At 44.3% G+C, this 23,516-nt stretch overlaps 1 protein-coding gene across 11 annotated transcripts in view; it reads right to left on the reverse strand.

The window, feature by feature from the left end:
• Positions 1-277: 277 nt before the first annotated feature.
• The window catches only part of Dclk1 (doublecortin like kinase 1), a 288,806-nt gene continuing 265,567 nt past the window's right edge, over positions 278-23,516 (reverse strand). For 5 of the 11 annotated variants that reach the window (XM_032898371.1, XM_032898374.1, XM_032898373.1 and 2 more), the window contains 2 exons: positions 22,299-22,412; positions 278-5,937 (listed from right to left, as the gene is read on the reverse strand). In XM_032898371.1, coding sequence (XP_032754262.1) covers positions 5,773-5,937; positions 22,299-22,412 — 279 coding nt within the window. In that variant the 3' untranslated portion in view covers positions 278-5,772. Of the gene's footprint in view, positions 5,949-17,389; positions 17,464-22,298; positions 22,413-23,516 lie in introns of all 11 variants that reach the window. The other 6 variants (XM_032898372.1, XM_032898376.1, XM_032898375.1 and 3 more) reach the window with 3 other exon arrangements.

Below are 23,516 nucleotides of genomic sequence, written 5' to 3' on the forward strand. Positions count from 1 at the left end.
TGAAAAGGGACATTTTTGGAATAGTTGTTTTTGAATTATGCTCATGAAATATATGCTGTGCTGTGGAGGACATGTGGGAAAGCTACATTCTGACCGCATGACTAATTTTTAAAGCCTCGTAGAGAGAATACCCCACCCCCCAACCCGGAACACAGCTGGGTTATCCCTCTCTGGACCGAACGTGTCAATGCTGAGTTGAACTGGTACGAGATTTTTTTTTTTATTCCGTCATGGCTTGTGACCAAAGAGCTAGCCCAGCAGCGAAGGGCGTTGTGAATAGTTTGTACACCAAGAGATATTACTTTATTAGTTTAAGAACATGTTTTACATAAAAACAGGCAACATCAAAAAGAGCTCATTTGGTAAATGAACATAATATATCACAGATGATTTCATTCCACATTCACCTACAATTTATGAGCTTAAACTGAAGGATTGGGGGGAAATTGGATACCATTCCACCTTTAATTATGGGGATAAATTGTTTGAACGTTATCTCATTGGGATTCCAAAATCAGACACTAACCTACGTCATCCGATCCATGCAGCAAGTGACAAGGGCAGACTCTCCAAAGGAAACGTTGAATTGTTTTCTCCAACTCAAAACCTTGAGGGAAACTTGTTTAATGTGTCAAGTCCCCAGCCCACCTCTTTAGTATGCAGGGGTAAAGGACTATTCAATTTCACACTCAACTAATCCTTTAATAATTTTCTTTCAGCCAGAATGAAAAAGGCTAATATTAATTTCCTAATAAAAAAATTAAAAAAAAACGTTGTCAAGGATATGACTCTAACCTTGAACCAGCTTCAGTTTCTCTTTATTTATTCTTCGAACACACCAAGGATTTAATGTCAGGGGCAAGTGAGAACTATTCCCAGTCTGTCCCTGACTACAGCCGAGCATGATGGAATGAATTAGCATTAAGTTGTTTAGTACCACTTTAACATCCTACTCTTAATACCAATAGTTCTGAAGGCTTAAGCACTAATTACTTAAAATTAGTAAAGTATGTCACAGTCAAAAATATACAATTTTACATTAAGGTAACATTAAGGGTTTCAGTTTAGTTGACCAAAAAATAAATAAATAAAAAAGTGTGGAGGAGGTTTACAGGTGCGGCTGAGAGACTGCCTTTTCTTGACGGAAAGCAATAAATCCACACCCCTTGTTTGTTTCCACGGGCAAACTGCATGATCACAACACCTGCCAGTTAGATGCTCACTTTACCGAAAAATGACCACAGAGGCCTCCATGTTAGAGCCAGCCACAGAAACAAACAAAAATGCCCAAGCTGAGTGAGGCATTCTAAACCTCTACCTTGGATTTCCTGTTTCCCATCAGTTTATGATCCTTAGTGCTACTGGCTGGCTGGCTGCATATTTGAGATGATTAAAAAACAAAAGAGCGGCTTAAAGCACCTCCCCCATCTGTATGTAATTACAAACTAAAGATTCCATCTGACATCCCAGGGTCCCAGTTCCTAACTGCTCCCTGTGTAAGCACCGGAGAGCCCAAGTGTAAAGAGCTTTTGCGGTCATCAAATGTTTCAAATGTCCTCAAGTTTCTCTGATTTATCTGCCTTTAAACGGGAGAGTAGGAAGTGTATTACTTTACGCTGGCTTCGAATCTGAGTTGAAAAAAGTGTTAATTGTGGGGGCTCCTTGGACTGCTATTCTCCCAACAGACTAGAGTGCCTTCATGAAATCTGATGATTAAACTCCGGAAACCCAGATTTCTAAAGAAGCATGTATCTGATCCTCCACACAGCATGCAAACCAGTGCTCCCCTGGGGCAGAGAGTTATTGTTGCAAATTCCCAATGGAAGTAGCAGGCATCTCATGGGAAAAGTGGACCTTTGGGCTGATCAAGTTCAAGTTCGTAAAAATATTTGGACAGAGGGGGAAGGGGGGTGGGGTGGGCAAAGAAAGACAGAGAGAGGGACAAAGAGAGAGACAGAGAAAGGGACAAAGAGAGAGACAGAGAGAGGGACAAGGAGAGACAGAGAAAGGGACAAAGAGAGACAGAGAAAGGGACAAAGAGAAACAGAGAGAGGGACAAAGAGAGACAGAGAGGGAGAGAGAGGGAGAATCACATAGTAATTAAAAAGTTAAAAATAATAAAAAAAATCTTATATGTTAGTTGAGCCATTTGGAGAGAACATATCCGAATGGATAGTTATGTTAAAATTACCATCTTGGATCTTGGCGCATTCCAAGACTCTGGAATCACAATGAAGGTAATGCAATCAGACATCTCGGGGTGGGCCCTTTCTCAGGAGCGGAGGAGAAGTTGAGAAGGGTGAGATGTGCCCCTTCCCTCTTCTGAACAGGCCTCGAATGGCAAGCCTCAGCCTGAGGCACATTTTTATGGTCAAATTAAAAACCTTCCAGAATAGGAGTTTATCATGGAAATGCTGACACCCAGAGAAGGGCTAGAGGCAGCACAATAATGTGGAGACAGTTTCCCCTCAGCACAACTGCACTTCAGCACAGGGGATAGAGTTGTCTAGGCAATGCCTGTGGTCGGCAAACAACCATGATTTAACGTGCTTGAGTCCTGGAGATTCGGTAGCTCCGTGGCCCTCTGAGACAATTTTTCTTTCCTGTTTTTTTTTTCCCAACTTAAATATGCCTGGAAGGGGAAAAGATTGCAATTTTGGCCTTTTTTCACAGATATACTGCTCTCTCTCAACACTATGTGACAGGCCTGTTAACCACCACTCATAAAAGGGCTAAGCAGACTGCAGGGAAGTCTCAGGAACGCAGAGCATCAAGTGTTTTCCGTCGTTTATTCATATTTCCCCTGGACTCATATTAATACACACCACCACCACGTGTGGGTTAGCGGGGGGGCTACAGCCAGAGCATTCCCAGGGACTGAAGACCTTAACGTTTTCTTCTAACGGTTTGGAACAATTCACATATTTATTGATCATGACAAATAAAGTGGTTCCTTCTACAATGTTGAGGGGGAAATGTACTCATTAGTATAATGGTTCTCATCTACAGAATTGATTTACAGGAAGCAAGTAATGAAGGAGTGTTCAACTACTCTACTCTCAAACCGAAAGAACCCTTCCAACACCAAAAGACTGGTCTTGCTGGTAAAGGAAGGGCAAGTCCCATCACCAGACTACCACCATAAGAGTTATATTCAATACTCAAAGATAGGCAAACAGTCATGATAGTTCAGTGGAGAATTACGGCGACACACAGCCATAGTGGCACATAGTTGTTCTATGATACACAAAATAAAAAATAAGATTGATTTGGTTATAGAAATTCAAAGAACACCACCACTTAATTATTTCAAACTGGAGCTATTCTGAGAATGCTGAGGGGGAGGATATCCGTGTTGACTGAAAGCAAAGCTATCTGGATGCACCCAGTCTTCAGTGTGTGCTGTCCCTTCGCCCTCTGAGTTACAACTCTGACGTCTAAGATCTTGGTGGCTCCACACTGGCAAGATTCTTGAATTACTGCATTCCATGTGATTGCTCAATATTTCTACTTGACAGGTTACATTCCGCTACTTATTCAGCGTAGATCACTGAAATTCTATAGGGATGTGCTGCGATCGTCCTTCTGAATGGGCTCTGAATTCTTCTGAGCTGCCCTTCTTCAGCATGATGAGAGAATGTCGATGGAAAAATTCCAGAGCCTTGCACTGTGGTCCTGTAACCCCTGGACGCTGTGGCTACGTTAATGACCGGGGAAAGCAGTAATTCAGAGAGAGGAAAGTGGCAATCTGCTATTGGCCGTAGGGTGTTTTATAGTCACACACGGGGAGCTGAGGCTCAGCGACGCCATTGCTCGCTGATCTTAGAATAGCGCTTTGCTTTTCCGTTCCAGAGAAAGTAGCAATTTCAGAGCAGTTCTTGTCCTTTACCTATATGGACTCTATCTACAAATCGACACCCTTCCTGGTGGTCTGTGCCCTGTCTCTAGTCCCATCACCCAATTCAAATAATATATGGATTTATAGCATTTTGTGAATTTATGTGTATCATTTCTGGACTCCCAAAAAAGGAAAAAAAAAAAAAACTAAATAAATGTTATGTTTAAATGAGCAGGAAATATGGGATCCTGTTATTTAAAAATCTACATGTGTGAGGAACATAGTTTAATGACTATGTATAAACACAGCAGCTGCAGATCGGCGTGGAGTTCGGAAATATCTCCACCTGACTATGGGAAGGTTGTTCATAACTTGCAGGACATTGAAATACATTCAAAGCAGTAATGAGCAAATAAGGAACTTGTAGCCACCCTGGAGTTTAAAATTGTTCTCTCTTGAGTCAAAGCTGAGAAAACATTAGGGCAACGTTTGAGTTGGGCCTTGCCTCCCACACCCTCCCACACCCTCCTGCATCCCTCTGGAGCAGGGAAGTAATGAAAAGGAAGCACAAGCCTACATTCTGAAACAATGGGCTCCCAAGGAAACCCAGGCCTCCGAGACAGATTGCGTAACAGGAGTGAAAACCCAATCCCAGCCAGGCTTGGCCCCAAACCAGAAAAGCAACGCATCCCTCCTGGAGGACTAGAGACCATGCTAAATAAAGTAAAGAAAATCGTGAGTGGGAGTGGTGGCTTCAGCCTCTGAGGTATCTTCTGGGAGACCTCCTGGAACTGACTTCCTGGTACCTAGAGTTACTCATGGAATCTGTTTGGTTCTATGAATCCCGTTTTAGAACATTTTGGATTGTGTTTTCTCTGTATTTTCCTTTCAGCCTCTTTGCAAAGCACTTGCCTCTTGCTCTCACGTGCCCCGGGTCTTTTCCATTCTGTGTTGGTTTCGCACTGGTGGCTATGGTCCTGTGTAAAAGCAGCTGAGAAAAGAAAACGACAACAACAACAACGCAGAGCCTTGCTTTTCCTTGCCGGTGGACTCCCGGCCCTGCAGAGCACCTGATAATTTATTGCTCTTCTCACCAGTTGTTTCTAGAGCTCTTCTGACCCTGAGCAGACAGATCCCAACTCACCGAGCACAAGCCAAGGCTAGGTGGTTCCCCGAGGGTCTGCCTGGCACTAGCAGCAGCTAATGGGGAAGCAGCATTTCAGGGGCGCCTTCAGCACGGCAGTGAATGGAGACAGGGGAGAGACACTGTCGATCACTTGGGAGAGGCAGCCACAAACCTAACTCCCTCCAATCCGAGCAGAGAAGGCTCTGCAGCTTACTACGTAGGGAAAGGGACTTCCCTTCTTCATAAGATGGCTAAGAAGGAGGGTGCATCTGCTGATGCTGTAGAACCCGCCATTGTCTAAGCCCACCGAGAAGAACTGGCAATGTGTCATTCCCCCATACTCTTCTTGGGTGGACATTTTGGGTCTCAATGACGCCCCTTGGTCTGCAGTAAAATCAAGAAATATGTGTGAATACACTCAAGGGTCTGAAAAATTCCCCAGCAAGGATTCTCAAGCAAATTCTATGCACTCAGAGGGCTAACATGTGCTATGTTACATACTGCAGATCCTAGTCTGACTGATGAAAACATTCGTTACTTCTATGTTAAAAGAAAAAAAAAATCGCAAATTAGCCTCAACCCTTTAAGGACCCCTATTAGCAGCAAATTACCGTTGTCACAAACACCACATGCCTTCTCATTCAGTAAAGGGAACTTGCTACAAAGGTACCCGAAATATACTTTCTGTTCTGCCGTTCAGCACTGAGTGCTAGGTAGATCAGATGAACCTGTTTTACAGAAGTTTGGGGGGAGGGGGAATCTCAGAGTCTTAAAGGGTTAAGCTAGGGCTTCGAGTAAAGGGGTCTTATTAAAAGGGCGAATTGGGGGAGCGGACAGTCTCAGAGGAGCTGGGGGAGTAGTCTTCTGATTCCGAGTTGAGTTCTGGTGGAGCTGGCTGTGCCTTGTACCGGCTCCTCACATCCTGGTTGCGTCTTCGTCGGAAAACCTGCCTCTCCTTATCAAGAGCGGTGGTCTAGCAGGGGCATAAAATGAGAAAGAGGACAATTAGGCCAGGGGACATGGCAGAGAGACTCTAGATGGTTTGCAGTTGGAAACTACGCTGGCCAAGTTAACTTGCCCATCATGGCTTGCTTAGGTCAGCAGTCACCATCCTCGCTCAGGAAGCCAGCAGGCACAGGAGAGGTCACAGGCTGCAACCTACCTAGTGCCACCAGCTTCCTATCTACCACCCCGCGGCTTTCAGAATCACCCCCCCCCCCACATTAAACTGAGCTTCAGTCCTTTGTGTGTGACAGGTAAGAAAGCCCCTTGGGTCATGCTGGCCAACAAGCAGCTTAGGGCAGGGGAATAATAAACGGAAGGGTGATAAAGTTGTCAGATGTGGAGCATGGTCCCAAGCTCTGCCTGCTGTTAGCAATTTTCACTCTAAATGATCTTATTGTCTCTTGATGAGGGGACATGGCAGAACCTTAGGAGGGGCTGGGTGAATTTTAATGAAGCCAGAGTCTGAAAGGGAGCTTAGCTTGGAATGAAATTAAGCCTATGACCACATCCTATGGGTTTCACTTTACAAAGGCAATTTTCATAGAACGGAGGGCTTCTTTTTTCCCTTCTTTTTCTCTGAGAATTCCAACCGTTTGTCTCTATGCCTAAGTTTCCCAAGGAAGCCCCAGATGATCTCTGAGAGGTCTACCTGGCTATAGCCCCAGCAGTTATTACAACATCAGCACAGGGACAGCATGACTTATTTCAGATTTTATGGGTGAGGGGAAGGACTGGCCCATTATAGCAAAACTTTAACAGAAGGCAGGAAAGCAGGTACAAAACTCAAAGGAAAAAGAAATACTGAACATGGGTCAACGTGGAAGGGCAAGGTCTCCTTGCCTGCAAGTCCCCTTTAAAGGGACGTAGCCTGGAGGCTATTCTGCTTTTAGGAGATTATTTTTCCTCTCTGTGGATATTTGCCGCCATTTTCTCCTCTTGAAATTTTACTGTTGGCTTCTTCAAAGAACTGAGATAAATTTATAGCAGCCTGGTTCTGAGAACAAAGTGAAAACTAAGCTGCTCATACGATTGCAGAATAGCATTAGAACCGTCTTAGATCTAAAAGAAGGCAATCAAAGTTCCAAAATGAAGTAATAAAGAGCGAAATAGCGACAGCGTGTAGAACCGGGCAGTAAATGGCTTACTTAGGCTGAGCCGTTTCCACTTTAAAAAAACGATGCACACGCCGAGTAACAGTGTTAGAAGCCAATGAGGGCGATAAACTTTAATAATTCACTTCTCGCTTCACGGGACGGCTAAAACAACGATCCAATGGCTGCTCTGGTGAAATGTCTGCCTTGATTCTGCCCCTCATTGAATTTTAAAGGACCTCCTATGTGTAGTTTTTGGGCTCAGACCCACCGATTTCATGAAAGCCTCTGCCTCACAAACCTAAATTCCTAACTTTATTTAAAACATTGTAAAGTCCCAACACATGGTATTTTGCTTTTCAAAGCAAACTGAGAATGTTCTGTTTGTGTGGAGTTGGATGTTTGTAGAAAACAGATGTCTATTTAGTCTGTCTAACATAAAAAGCATTCTGTAGTTAATCCAAGGGTAATATAAACTCGTCTCCTGGTCATAAAAAAATACAGTTGTGTTTCTACCTTTCCGAGGATGAAAAACTCCCTGGCTTTGGATGCTGATGGAGGAGCACAGGCGGTCAGACACAGAGGGGCTCACGGGGAGTGTGCCCTGCTTTGCCGGTGGCTGACTTGGCCATTCATTCAGCTCCATCAGTGTTAAATACAAGGAGCAGGCATGGCCCGCTCTCACACTTACAGCATTGCCGAAGATAAAATTGGATGTTCTGAAAAGTTTTAAACAACCAAGGCTTACAGAGGTCTGAGGCACTCTTCTTTCCTTTGTAACTCGATGCAAGATAGTGTTCTAAAATTAAGCCACGGAAGCAGAAGGCTCCTACGACAAGCGAACTCCTCTCCCTTCCTCTGTGCTCTCGAATCTCTCCAGCCAACAATTCAGTGGCACGCTTGTTGAAATAGACTCTTAACAATGATTCCCCTTGTGGGATTCTCAAGGACCTTCAAATACTTAGCCCTGGGTCTCCCTTCGATGCCTATGATTACCTGTCTATTCGGTTGCTCTAAGTCATGTGCCACTGGAATGAGACACTTCTCCACAAACACAGAGTGTAGTTGATTCGGAGGCCAGTGGCATTCATATTGAGCCTGTGCACAGACGGCCCCTCGATTTCGCCTTCTCTTCGTCACTGTCTTCCTTCCTCGCCCCTCTGCCTGCAGAAGCTCTGTTGCTAAGGCTCAGTTCCACCTGCCATTCTCCCTAGTTGGTAGCTTTCTAAATGTTCACCTTCCTCGACGAGCTTTTGTGTGCTTACAGGCCCCTGGATTTCACAACACTTCTTAGGAAGGTGTGTTCTGATCATATGTCCTAGACTAAGGGTTTCTATTGAATTCACAGATGCTTGAGAGTGGAAAAGGCCATCCAGTGCATCCTGACCAGTGTTCTGTCTTTATAGGACTGATATTGAGGCTCGATAAATGGAGGGATTTGCCCACATACCACACTAAGGATAGAATGCATGTCTCTTGCACAAGGCCCAAGCAAAGTGTTTACTCTGTAATCTACTGTGACAGGATAAAGCAGAGCCTCCATGTTTGCACAGCTCACTTCAACTCTGTTCTCATCCCAAGTTGCAGGAAGAAGACCCAGAGCCATAGACAGTATCCAAGACTGTATGCTACCCATCTGAGAAAATCACAGGGAACAGTAAATCAGGATTGAGCCAGTCCAATCCATTGTGAATCTGAGGAATTGTGACCTTCTAGGTCTAGTGCTCACCACAGAAATAAGGGTTTCCTGCCCATCTGGATCACTGCAGTAGTTATCAGTAAGGGTAACTAAAGACCACCAAGAGGGTATCTGCCTCCATAAGCCTCTGCTCCCTGAGCCCTGGCACATTCTATTTCGAGCTCTGTGAGCTGTGGTTCATTTTAGGATGTTTGTCCATACCCATTTCCCGTGTGGTATGTAACATGCTCACTGTGTGTCCAACATAAATCATGACTGTTCTCCTCCCCATCTGATAGAGTCTGTGAAGGGCCACGGTAAAGTCTCAGATGCCGTCTCTGAATTCTCCACAGTTCACAGCACACAATAGATACATTATGAACTCTGTGGCTATTGGAATATGAAGAGTTCCAACAGAGGTCACCTACTTCCCTCTGGGATACCCAGTCTCCAGTACATCCTGCAAACAGCTGACAGGTCAATTTCCACCAAGTCCAGCTTATATACAATCCCTCATAAAGTCTCAATCCTTGTCTCAGCCTTGGCAATGGACTGACAGTAAAAATTTTCCAGTGTCTAGTTCCTGTTATTACTCAAAACTGATTTGTAACATCAGTAGATCCATTGAGAATCTTTATCAGACAGTGGCTCGTCTAGAATAACACCCGTTGGCCCACTTACTTCAGTCAATTCTGCATTAGTTTCCCTTTGGACAGCTTCCCCATCCCACACTGACTCCAGGGAAGGGGATCCTGCACTACCTATGAGAGGCAAAGCAGTGGGCTTGCCACCAGAAGCAAACCTAAGCTGACAGGTTTAAGACAGACACCTACCTTGTCAACGGGACCCCCGACACTGTCTCTGGAAATTTACCTTCCCAATGAATTCCAGTTTTCGGGATGACAGCTTCTCTAATTCTATATACCATAGGATTTTTGAAGTCAGAGACAGCTCGGTGAGACAAGTGTGGAGGCCAGCAGGGAACTGGGCTTTGAGTGAGTGCTCAATCTACCTAACACTAAAGCCAGAACCCGCCGACCATAACATGTCTGGTTATGGGTGATAGTGAGTGTTGTTTGTGGCTAGACCAATCTAGTCTTGGCTTTGTTCCCACAACATCCAAACAGTCATTGACATGTCTTAGATTTCTGCAGGTCTGCATCCTGGATCAAGTTGCTCATCACCTGACATGACCTCTTCTCTGCCCAGCCCAACATATGTATCCAAGGCCTAATCACAATTCATCTACTACAGCACGTCACCCACTAAACTCCTGCTGGCAAGAACCAAAGCTTTTGCTTTTAATTGCATACTGTTGGTCGCTTACCACCTTTTCTGTGCAGATTTCTCAAAGTTTATGTAAATTCCTTCATGCTACAACCAGAACCTTCCAGAATACTTACGCATATTGACCTGTATGTATCACGTACTTCTCATCTAATCCAAAATTATTTTAGGTGATTATGCACTTTCTGAATGATATTATATAAAATAGCAAGAAATGAATAGAGTCACTGCCTCAGAATCTGTTTCAAATATGAACAAAATTATTCCTATATCTTATAAAATAATTTCTTGGCTATTCACGAATTTGCCCATTGCAGTGTCTGATCACAGTTACTACTGCCTTTTGTGATCTCTTTAAACTGAAATTGGCACACCTCTCAGACATGCACAGTTCCCTCTTTCCAATTGGATTCTGTAGCCCCCTTGTGCATTCCAGAACTGAGGGGTTCAGCAAAGAAACAGAACTACTCGTCGTGATGTATTCATAGCAGATTGTCATGCAAATGTGAACAAGCTAGAACCCCTCCCAGAAGCACTGGAAGGATGATTTGTCCTCTGAAGCGCTGGGTCACACATTAAGTTCCAGGCCATTTCTGGATGGCTGAGAGGTGACTTTACTTATTCATTTACTTTGTATCACTCATACAAGATTCTCAGGTATCAAAGATATTCTCCGTGTCTCCTCCTCCCTGCCTACCTTTGCAAAGTGAATGTGTCTTAAGGTATGGGCTGAACGTCCCATCAACACATAAGACTCCCTGACAGATTTATTTTGTAATGTATTCTGCTCAGTGTTCGTGGTTTTGTTGGAGCCAGCATGTATAGACTTGCTACTGAAATCCTGAATGTCTCCTCAGCGAGTCTCCATTCCATTAAGAGCCCCTAAGAGAACCTCAAGGCTGCAGTACTACATTTTGATGTTAATTACCACAGGTTAGAGGTAAGCAAGGAGCCCTTAGTATCCCAAGGCTGATCAGTGCTAACCAAGTATGACTTACTTCAAATGTGTGCCTCTCTCTGTCCCCACTCTCTGTATGGGAAGCTTGATTGAAAGAACATTATCATTGGAAAATAAAATGAGGTAGAGAAACAGACTAATATAAGCCCGTCCTCTATAGAAGAACCACCACAAATACCCACCACAAACTGTTAAATTGTGACTCTGACGAAGCCCCTGGCTGCTACTGTGGCAGGTGACAGATGGTTGTAATATGCCAGTTATCACAGCAACTCAGGGACCCGCACACAGCAAATATAACTGGGGATCTAAAAGGAATTAACATGTATCCTGTCTCTGAGCCTACCACAATACCGGGCACGCTGAAATGTCAGGAGACCCTAACCAGAAGAATTATTTGGCCAATGACCCCTTCTTCTGTTGACCTTAGCCTATGTTTTACGTTCGGCTCAGCTGCTTTAAATCCTTGCTTCTGACGTTAAATTTGAAAGGATGCACACATGAACTTGAACTGTATCTGGTCCTGTACAGTGTTTAAGAGGGAGAAACCACAGTAGCTGGGGAAGCCCTGGCAGGAGGCGGGAGTATGAATTATAGAGTCAGCTTTGTCCTGCTCTTTGTAGGCACCACGGAGCTCTCTCTGTAAAGCCTATCTTGTCTGCCAGCTTTAGCTTAATCCTCTCGGAAACAGCAGTGGGTAGAAGTTGGGAGAATTAGCTTTGTCCTTAACCCAGCTAATGATGTGGCCTTAGACGTGCTTTCAACCACACCGCCTTCGAGATTCCATGAGCTTGCACTAAAGAGGGTCTTCTGATGCCTGAGCCCCAGAAAAATGTGTACACCTATGGAATTCCACCATAATGCTTAATATCACCATCAATCTACGGTAATGGGCTGTGTGTTCTCTTAGCAAATAATAGACCTTACAGTCTATGGATCAAAAGTATTTCTCCTCTGCAATACAGGCAGGATTCGCAAGGGATGTACTTCATTTCTGTTGCGCGGCGATGTTTTCTGTCATGGCAGTAATTATTGGATTTAAGAAACTACATTTTTCAAAGGCGCAAGTGTTGATGACTTTCCCTCCTTGGCTTTTCCTAATTTATTGCCAGCCATCACAACGAGTCTTCATTTCATTAATAAAAGAACATTATTGTGCGTTTTGCCTTTTAGTCCATCCATTATTCATGCTACCTAGGAGGCTGGGGCATTAATCTCAGGAACCCGCTCCTTGCTAACCCTCACTCTGTAGGGACTAAGTTATAATTTGCTTGCCATTAAAATTAAACTAACAAATCGATCCGGGTATCCCTCCTCATTTCATTGTGTTTATTGTCATGGTTAGTGCGGTTCTATTTTGTTTGGCTGTTGTATCCTTTGGGGGCCTTGTGCTTGTCCCAGCATAGATTTTCGCTAGAGTAAAAGTCACCATTGAAATGGCAAAAAAGAGGCTTGCACAGGATAGATCCTGTTGGTCTTCCATGTGACTTCCTCAAGGTGACTCTCTGAGACATTGCTGCCCGTTTTCCTGTGTGATGGCTGACTGTGTGCTTCTCTGCCAGCTATTTTAATCAAACACAAGATTCTGCCACATCCTAGCCTCCATCAAAAGTTACAGAGTGGCCCTGCAGGGTGTTGGTCTCTGACTTCCAGAGGGCTGGGTTTGTCTTCTTCATGTGCTTTGCAGCCCCTGGTTTCCTCATGAAAGAGAAGCTGCCCTGCCCTGCCGTTGTTCCTCAGCGTACTGGTGAGCTAATCAGTCATCACAGGCAAGGTCTATCCTAAGCAAATCCATAAACATTTAAAAACACAAACTAAATCTTACAGGTGTGCCAGGGGCTAGGTGGCTTTATTGCAAGTACAATTTTAGCCGAGCTAAAAGGCTTGCCTATTTCTGGGTTGTTAAAAATGAAAACCCCCTAGAATATCTTAGATGCTGCCTGGCTACCCCGACTCTTCCTCTTCAAAAACACATCATTCAACCTCAAAATTGCTTCTTTCGAGTTCAACTATTCATTATTTTAATTTGGCAAAGATACCATTTTAAGTAAGTCTCATCCTTATTCTCAAGAAATTTGCATTTCTAATAAAAGGTACTCTTAATCTAGAACTAGCCTTCGCCCTTAAACACAGGGATCAGGAGACTTTGCAACAGGCCAAATAGGCAAGCTTGGGTTTCAGGCCATTGCTCTCTGATGCAGCTTTTCAAATCTGTCACAGTAGGACCCGAAAGCAGCCATAGACAACGTGTCAATGAGCGGATGTAGCTGGACTCTAATAAAACTTTAAAAAGGAAAGTTAAACAGGAAGAAGATTAGGCTCTACTCATTGGTTGCAGCCTGCAAATCCTGCAGCATTTTAAGCTTCACTGAGACTCTCTTTTACTAAGTTCAAAAGAGGGACGGGGAAGTAAGAACAGATACCAAAGAGTGCTTAGTAGATATTGAATTGTCCGGGACCCCAGGGAAAGGAAGAGACTCTTTCTTTAATTCAGACCCACTGGGGAGAGGACTTAAGCTCTGTGGTTTTCTCTCATTTCTAGATACAAAATGAAGTTACCGAAAGACATATATGTCGTTGAAATCCCCTCAAAAGAGGCTTCTGAAAACAAACCAAAATGAAACAAAATCAAAACTAAACAGCCATCTGCGTGGCTTGGTGAGCATGGCCCAGGTGGCTTTCTAGTCCTGCATTTATTTACTTTTTAACTTGATTTTTTTTTCTTGAGGCAAGGTTTACTATATAGTTCTAGCTGGTCTGGATTTTGCTACATAGACCAGGCTGGCCCCTACAAGTGCTGTGGTCAAAGGCATATACTCTCACACCCAGCTATTCCTGCTCTTGTCACAGCAATAGCTATCAAGTGCTCTAGAGTTTCTGAACCTAGGCTGGGCCACCATCCGGGGTTATTAAGAAACAGCTGCTGGGTCCAATGCACAGTTCTCTGGAAGCTTCGCTGTCACCAAAGTTCCATTGTTTTTTAAATTTGTCTACAACTTGTTGGATGCTTTAAACTCACCCCTCTGTTACAGAAGAAGCCTGGGGTTGGGGTGGGAGCTAGAAGGAGTGGTCAATCCCATGCCGTCCCAGGGGCATCTGCTTGCCTCCGGCATGCTCACTCACTCAGCACAAGGCCAAGGCAACTGGCCACCAAGCAGGCCTCCTTGGGCAGAGGTCTGCTGTGCTCACAGTATATAGAGAATGCTATCTGGCATCAATAGGGACACCGTTTTCAAACCTGCACCCAGCAAGATACATTTAATAGACCCCGTTCCTTTTAACAGCCAAGCATGACGGCGTTTAATGGCCTCCTGAAGCCAGCGCCTGGCTGCTGGGGCTTTGCCTCATTACTCACTGTTTCAGGAGGAGGGGGCTGAAACCAATATGCACATTTTAGTCATGTCATGCCCGGGAACCCACCCATGGCTTTGTCCTATTTTCTCCTCACTTCATCCTATTCAGCATTTTCACAAAGCTGGTATCCTGTTTTGGTTGGTTGGTCTGTTTGTTTTGTTGTTTTTATTTAACCAAGTTCCTTCATTTTGGCCACGGTCCTGGCTGTCTGCATATACTTCGAGTGCAGAAGTCTCTTCTGCGTGTTTTCAACCACGATACCGGCCACGGGACATCTGCCCTCGAGAGAGGTAGAAATGATGCAACTAGGCCCACTATGGCAGCGGGGAGGGAGGTCTAAAGCAGGATGTGAATGCTTTCTTGTGACTTGCAGCAGGGAGAAGCAGTGTTTCAGGCCTCAGGAGGTGTGGAATAGCCCCGTGAGCTTGAGAGACTGGGCTTTGGGTGGCAAGGCCTCCAGGATAATTGGGCCAGCCAGAAAATGCAACCCTGGCTGTAGGTAGAAAGCAGAGCTCCTGAGAAAGAGTCAGGGGCATCAACGAGAGAAAGAGGAAAATGGACCCCCATCATGTCTCCACGATCCCTAGATCCCTAAAATGTCAATTAAGAGGTTTCTCACTGATTTGGGGCACCCGCAAGGAGCCAGTTTTAGCAGCGGACACCCTCGTGTGAGCTACTTTGTAAGTGCAAGTGGGACTCTGCAAGTGCTCGCGCCCCTCCCGGGAGCAGCCACAGAGCTTACAGACACAGGACTGGGATTGGGGTCCTTTGCTGGCAATGACTGTTTATATTGAAGAGCGGGCCTGCCGCTGTGGGTAGATGAATGCTCCCACTTCCATGGAGATAAAAGGGCGGCATTTGTGATCAGCAAGGAGAGCGTGTTCATTCTGGGGCTAAATGGCCTTATAAAACTTCCTAATTAAGCAGAGACGGCAATGAGATTTTAGTGTCGTGTCTCCAGTTTAGCTTTACATACTGTGTACACTGTTTACTGCGGCAGTAACTATAAACATTGTTGTTACTGCCCCCAGCTGGAAAGCAGGGCAGTTTATGTGTGGAAGAAGAAAGAGATTATCTCCCATCTGCTCCTGCCCGTTACTCGGGGATATGTCGTTTTGTTTGCTGATGGGAACTGTCACTAGGCTTGTAGTTAGTCTTTTTAATACTGGGTCACGTGTATTAATTATTGTGTTTACTTGACACTTTGCTTCTACCCTTAATTCTACGAGTTTCGTAATTCCTCAGAATGTTCCTTTTTCTGAAATTAGATAAATTTCCTGGTGCTTTAAAAAAACACACACACACACACACAAATAAGTACAGATGTAATTAGACACACTTGAGGCCTGTTTTTCACCATCTATCAATTCTACATGCAGATGTCTGGCTGATCTGCCCCAGGACAGGACACATAGGATAAGAAAGGCTGCATCATGCTAGGGCTCAATTTGCATAAAGTATGAAAGGGAGCATGACTAATTACCACAGGTAGACTTCTGCTTAGCTCCTGCCCCTGGGACAAAGCCATGCTCTGGGAAGGGCCGGAAGGGTGCTGGGAATGTTCTGTTTCAGGACTGTGCTCAGCATGTGAATCTGCTGGGGACATTAGCATTTGTGGGGTGTGTACTCTCCTGCATTCGCTTCAGTGTTGGAAAGTCAAAAGCGGGGTCTGTGTGCAGGCAAATCATAATTAACTCCCCCTCCCCCAGAGCTAATTTGCTTAGGTAAATGAAACACTAGATGGGAGATCCTCTCCCTTGGACCAACCCTGAAGGCACAAAGAACCTTTTCTGGGAAATCCTCTTACTGAGCTTAGGTGTTTTCCTATTACAAGCCGACTTAGAAACGATCGTGACCTTACTACATTTTGATTATTTGTCTGGGTGTCCCTGATTTTCTCGGCCCTTTGTTTTGAGACTCTAATTATAAAAAGTAATTAAGAGCAATGATCAAAGGGGAGATGTATATGTATTATATATAAATGTATATGTATCTATACAGTCATGAACATATGGTCTTTTTTGGTAAAACTTGGCGGTCTGACCCATGAGACGGTGTCAGGCAGACACTATGATTTGAACACGATGCCAAAGCTGGGGGGCTTTTCTTGGCGAGTGCTACTTCAAGGAGCTTTTACCTGGAGATCATTTTGGAGACATTTAGGTGAAGAGAAGTTCCCTAGAACTTCTCAGAGTTCATTTCTCAAACCATCGCAAGCCATCTTACTTGTGGGTAACTCTAGAGAGATACGCACACAATGCCCCTGGCAGCAGATGCCAGCGCCATTGACTGGAATCGGAAACGAGGGGGACAGAATTCATAAGCTGGTTAAACAAGTCACACTTCCCATAGGCCCCCTTGCTCAAGCAGATAAGCCAACTAAAGAATCTGACAATTACGAAATTCAGAAAGTAAACTCATGCAGGAGCTAGTACATAGAGGGAGCCGGGGGTGGGGGTGGGAGTGGGGGAGGGAAGGAAACGGTAAAGCGAAAACAAAACGGAAAGGCGGAGAACTTGGAAACACAAGCTTGCCAACACACACAATGCATTCTGTAGCCCGCTGTCCTGGGAGGCATCTCTACTGCTAAGGTGTAAATGCATTGTCTCATCATCCGAGAAGGTTAAGGCTGGGCTGGGTGACTTTAAAATGACAGTATATACTTCTAAAGCAGACACACTAAAGTGCCGCTGTAGTTCCGTTTATTACCGGGCAGAAGAGCACTGGAAACATCATCGCTGCGAGCAGCAACCACAACAGGCAAAGGCTTTGGCGGCAGCACGGAATATACTGTCCTTTTAACCGGAAGGGGGAGTCGGTACTGAGCATGTGCGATGGAAAGAAAGCTGGCAAATGTCAGTGTGAAGAATGGGTGAAAAAAAGGAATGAGGGGGGTGTGGCATCTCAATCAAGATTAAAATGAAACCGATAAAGCAGCATATGGACTGGGTAACAAATCAAAAACATGTTTATCCACTGAAGGAACTGGTAGATGGAGACTGCCAGCACGTTGCCATGGAAACACTGACTGTTGCGCTGCACCATCTCATACCTTATCCAATACATTCCTGGTTGTTGGTAGTAGTCCAAAGACCCTGATCTCTTGATGGTAAACCCGTGGTCCAGCTGAGCAGAGAGAAATGGGGCAACTCAGTGGATCAACATTGTGCTCAAGAATTAAGACTCCAGTCCCAGCTCTTCATTAACTACGTACGTACACATGGCGGTGAGACCTTGTCTGCAGAGCAGCTAGCTAATAACACAATCTGCACATTGAAAATAAAATAAAAAAATAAAGGAACACAAATCCCTTACGAGTATCCTGGATGCCAATTTGTTAGGGTAGATTTGTCTGTCAAACAGCTTTTTGAATATGCTTTTAACCATGCCCTCAGTGTCAAGAGATATATAAACACCCCTTCTTCTGTTTACAGTAGTAAATGTAGTTAAACTGAAGCCACTGTGAGTCACCATGAATACACAGGTGGGACACCCTCCCCAATAATATTCAGTAGGCTTAAACTAGGCTTTATAATTATGAAATAAAAGCGGAAAGGAATGAGGTTTGAAAGGGGCAAAATCGTAAGCATTTAGAGTTAAGAGAATATATATGTATATATATATACACACATATATATATTCATATATATATATTCATATTCCTGAACTAAAGAGATGAGATAGTATAGTTTATTTGGGAAAATAAAATTAAATGGGAAGAAGAAAAGCTTTCTGTGTACGTTAAAAGCTCGTATGTACAGTTAAGTACTTAGCACTAACAAAAGACACAGAAAATACAACATGTGGTAAGCTCCCACTACTGTCCATTCTGGAATAAGATGTTAGCTTTTGGCTACCTGGGAATAAAAGCCTCAATCCTCATGTCCCACTGCTGGCCTGAGCCCTCTGCCCACCCAGGATGCACCTTGCTTTGGAAGAGAGATTCTGGAGTTCTTTCAAGTGTCTCAAGGATTTGACACTCCTGACAGATTCTACTTCTAATGCACAAAAGGCATTTCAAAAGCATGCCGGGGCACTAGGCATTTAAACGAGAAACCACTCTGAGATTTGGTGCTCTGATTGGAAACTAGGCTATACTAGTGTTCGGAGAAAGCAACATGAGGCTTTAATCTTCAAAAATGTATTATTTCTTTTCTTTTCTTTTCTATCAAGAAAAAGAAAATCCGAGCACGCTTGCTCTCTGGAAGGTGGTTGTTGGGCCACAAAGAGGATGCCAGGTTACTAGTTCTCTAGTGCCATCTAGAGGTGGACTGCCTTAGAGCAGGGCGTGGGCGGCTATTGAAGCAAAGCTTTCCAGTACCACAATTATTAGCTGATTAGTATGGATTTGTTCAATTAGACTGAAATGCTCCATTTGCATGAGCAAAATACAAAAGGACAATGTTAAAGCATTAGGAAAATTATCAACTAAAACAATAAACAGCATTAAATGGAGGAAAAATTGGAAGTGGCATCTCAGTCGTGGGTTTTTCATCAAGCTGTGCAAATCTAATCATGCCTCCCTCCCCCTCTCAGCTCTCAGAGAGTCCACCGTTAAAATGTCATCTCTAATTCCTCTTCATGTCTATAAACTGCATTTTAATAACCTTTTGTTTCCTTTTCTCCGTTCTGATCCTCTCTCTCTCTCTCTCTCTCTCTCTCTCTCTCTCTCTCTCTCTCTCTCTCCTTGCCCAACTGCTATGAAAGCCGGCAGGACAACGGAATCCTTATCAGAGGCAGAATATCTCAGTTTCCTGGACAGCCTTGGATGCTCCCCTGACCACACTGCCTGACCAACAATGCTCCATCGTCCTGCCTTCATTCAGAATGGCCCCATGACCCCCAAGAGCCCCAGCTGATAATTATTCTCCCAGCCAACTCAGGACTCTCATGGAGCCTTCGTGTGAAGTCATCCTTTGAGAAAGAGGGCAGAAAAGGGGGCAACCTGAACAAGGGCGTGTGTTTCAGATCATGCGTTCTCGTGTGTTTCAGAAATGGCACCTGTGAACAGAGGGGACTGGCGGAGCCCATATTGCCCCTTTGTTCTTCTGTCTCTCAAGAAAGAGAGCATGCCATAAACTCCTTTATAACCAGTGTTGCTCTGTGCCAGGTAGATTTCTGACTATAGGAAGACAAATCCCATGCAGAGATCAATGGCATGACTATTTGTTTCCAGAAAAAGAAAAGGAAAAAAAAATCTAAGAACTGATACTCCAATCTAATTTTTAAAAATTCCAGGAGTGCACATAATTAAAAGGAAAAAGACTATAGATAAAGACAATTTAAAGACAATTTCACAGCCACCCAGGAACATATATTTGCTCGGGGGGGGGATCTGCTGGAAGGAAACTTATTTTTTTTACTTTATCAAAAATAAATAATCAACATGTTATATGTGTTGAAGACATTCTTATCATGGGGGAATAAAACCAGAAGTATTAAATTGTCAAGTGCCCTTTATAGACTATACCAGTCATAATAGGTGTTTATTTCACCTTCCCCTAAAGTGTTGTCTCACAAGATCACTGCTTTGTAGCCATACTCTAGAGTTTGGAATGGAACAGTATTTAATGCTAGGGTTGTTTTCTTGTGATGAAAATGCTGCTAATGCTTAGTCTTTGTACTTGGGACCAGAAACAAGCTTATGGAATTTGCCCGTGTTATTCTGAAAGCTAAAAGCAAGGCAGTCCATATGACCAGCTTCTAATTCCCTGCTCCGCCCCATGCCCTGAAGCTTCCCAGAATCCTCGGAGAAAGCTGGCGTGGGAAAAGCATCCTGGAAAAGGCACACGCGTGCGGTCCCTTTCTTTTGACACTCAAGTTTTCATACTTGAGATTTGAATGACAGGGGCTAGCATAGAGACTATGCCAAAGGGCTGTGTAAAGCACCGTAAAGACTCAACTCATGTGTAATTCAGAGTTACGGGTGTGGGTGTAGGGGAGTGGGCTGTAAATCACTGTGGTTTGATGGCCATGGAGAACAAGTCAGTGATAAACTGAAACCTCTGTACTCAAAATAGCATTCATGCTGGGCACAGTGGCCCACACTCAAGAGACTGAGACAGGAAGGTGGCTTCAAGTTTGAATGAAGCCAGTGGGGGCCGCATAGTGAATTCTAGGTCAGCATAGTGTACAGGACTAGCAGCATAACAAACAAAAACAAAAGAAAACTTACATTCAAAATGGTATAGTCCTGATACTTAGAAAAGATATCAGTGGCCATTGATATTCTGTTGAGATGTTTTGATGATGTTTATAATAAATCCACAAATACTTGGTTTCAGAATTTATCAGTGTCTAATTAAAATAAGATTTGCCCTCAAAGATGTATCATTTGCTAACTGGAAAATCATATAGAAGTTTCTGTCCACAGTCATTACAGGACTCCCAGAACACTTTAAACAAACCATTACTCAACACCTAAGGCTAATTTAACCAAACACCAATTAAAATGAAATTATGGGGAAAAAATGGGCCAGGTGGGAAAGACACTCTCTGTAAAAGCCATGAGCTCCAAGAGGGAGCAGGGAAACATTCCTTTTTGTGGACAATGGTATTGCCCACCCATTCCAAAATGGTGGCCCAGTGGAGCCAAATCTATGAAAATAGAACTTTAGTTAGGTCTGTTTCCCCAAGAGATAGAGGCTTGCAAACATTCCTGCCGGACGTTAGCTGATGACAAAGAATGCGGACATTCTGGAAAATATGGAGGACAGTTGATATTTTTTTCCTCCACTGAGTTTTGGAAAGAGATAAAGAGAGGCAAAAAGAACAACGTGAAGCTGAGGAACATCCCAAAGAGTCTACATTCTATTGATAACCGTCAGTCTACTCACTTGTCATCACCCACAATGTACTGAAAAACGGTCCCAGGGGGACTGTGAAATTCGAACGGCAAAAGCCTCTTGCAAAATGAGGAGGTCTCTATCAGACAGTTACTGATGGAGACCTGCCTCCTAGCTGTCAAAGTGGCCCCTTACATGAGTCTTAGATTTGGCACTCTAGCAAGATAAAAACCAGGAAGAAAAGCAAAACCCCGAAACACCCATACAAAGATTGACCACTGCGCACTGCGCACTGCGCATGAGCTGAGCAGCAGGGCTGTCCGCAGCGCAGCGCGAATACTCTCCTATGATCCTCAGTCGTCCTGTCTCAAGGTCTTTGCTGAGAAAAGGGAAACAGCCCGAGTGGGTCTCACACTGAGTGTGTTGCTAAAGCATACATACTCTGGCCAAAGAGGAAATTGTTAAAAACTCAAGTTACTTGAGACGTTGGTCTATGTGCACTCTAGAATTTGACACCAGGAAGTTTGAGGTTTTAGTATTTCTCGGACCAATTTAATCTCTGTTAGAGAAGCTATCAAGTTGCACCTAGTGTATGTCTGCGTGTGTAGAACAGGGGAAAATAAAGCCAGAGCATCCTCATCAAATAAAATGGGAATTACAAAAGTTGTCCACTTAACAAATTTCTAAGGAGCAAAATCATGTGACTTCACTGGGCATTCCCGCAATTTGCTCTCTCTGAAAATCAGTGTTTGCTTTCTGCTCTGGTTTGACTTTCATCTGGATTTGGTGTACATGGATGGCTACATTGCTCCAGACTCTCTGCTGTGTCACCTCCCTCTCAGCTTCCCTTTCCTTCCAGGTTCTAGCAAAAGGACACTGGATGCTTTACCTGAGTCAACAAGTTACACTGCCATAGAGTCCAGTTTGGGGAGAGAGGTTTTTTTTCCCCCTTCTTTTTCTTAAAAGAATAAATCATGAAGTTAATGTATGCTGCCAGATAGCCTGGAGGTAATGGATAATGAGGCACCCAGGGAAACAGTCTGCACACACGCTCTCTCTCCCACTGCTGTCTAAAGAAGTGACCCCCTACGCTGCCTCCGGAAGGAATCTCCAGGGAACGCCTGTCTCTTGGGAGGCTGCTTTTAAAAGTTCGAGGTGGATATTTCAGATGCTTACTGCTATTACAGAAACTCCAGCTGCCGTGCTGCTCGGCTTGGGGCCCGTGTTGAAATGCTTCTTGATCTTGCCAGCTACTGACAGCTGATGTTCATTTTCTGGGAGGCCATCATCCTGGAGGATAAAAAGAGTGAGAAACAAAGAAAAAAAGGCGAAAGTTAGATACTCGGAAGTGAGGTCAGAAATCTCTGAATCAGGTCAGGATCTTAGAATTGGAAGAGGTCGGAGACCAATCAACCAAGATTTTCCCCTCGAAGCTGTCATTAAAGGCCATCATCCCCTTCCTCATCCCCTTCCTATCTTCCTTTTCTGTCTGCATTTTAATTGCTGGCCCTGTACCATCAGACCCTTGGAGGTTTGTCTCTCAACCCAAAATCTTCTGACTTTGGTTTCTAATAAAATCTATTTTCAATCTTGGCTCCCTGGACATATGTTCAAGGAAAAGATGATATGGCCACCCCCCCACCCCCCCCACACTCAGCGTGTCTTCCCCTCACTGCTAGCCCATGATTTAGATCCAAAGCTGAGGAGACCAGCAGACCTGGACTCATGCACGGCCATAAATAAACTTTTTTTTTCCTATAGATGTTTAATTGGCCTTTCTAAAATCCCAGACAGTCCTCTGGGCAAAAAGTTCTTCCCTAAGTTTTAAATCCTCTTCACTGCCTTCAAATCATCTGCCATTACGACACCCTCCATGTCAAAGCTCTTTTTAGCTAAAACTTCTGCTCTCTGCAGAACAAAGCAATCCTCTGGATTACCAGGGATGTGAGTGTGCCTCGCCACTTCCTCGTTCATGGCCAACGAAAGTCTGCGCGATCCTTGAAAGCAGAGGCTGTGCTTTACTCCCCGTTGGATCCTCAGGTCTTAGCCTCGTGCCTGGGCACAGGCCACAGGTTAAATAAATAGTTACGGTATCAATAGATGAATGGATGGACAACAGGGTATGTCTCATTATCCGGTAGAACCCAAACCTGGGAGAGACGTCTGTCTTCATCCCCTGATTTTTTTCTTCCCCCTCCTTCACTTTACACATCACTTCTTGTCTCTGTCCAGAAAAAGAAACCCGCTGTCCCCCAAGCACAACACGAATGCTTTCTCTCCACACGGGCTCCGCTCCTCCTTTCGACATCGACCATTCATTTATCCAGTGGACATTCACTACAAGTCTAGGTAGGACCAGGGCTTTACTGGTTAGTGTAGGAAATGTTAGGAAGT

The sequence above is a fragment of the Rattus rattus genome, chromosome 3 (genome assembly GCF_011064425.1).
Source record: "Rattus rattus isolate New Zealand chromosome 3, Rrattus_CSIRO_v1, whole genome shotgun sequence".
In the NCBI taxonomy this organism is placed as follows: domain Eukaryota; kingdom Metazoa; phylum Chordata; class Mammalia; order Rodentia; family Muridae; genus Rattus; species Rattus rattus.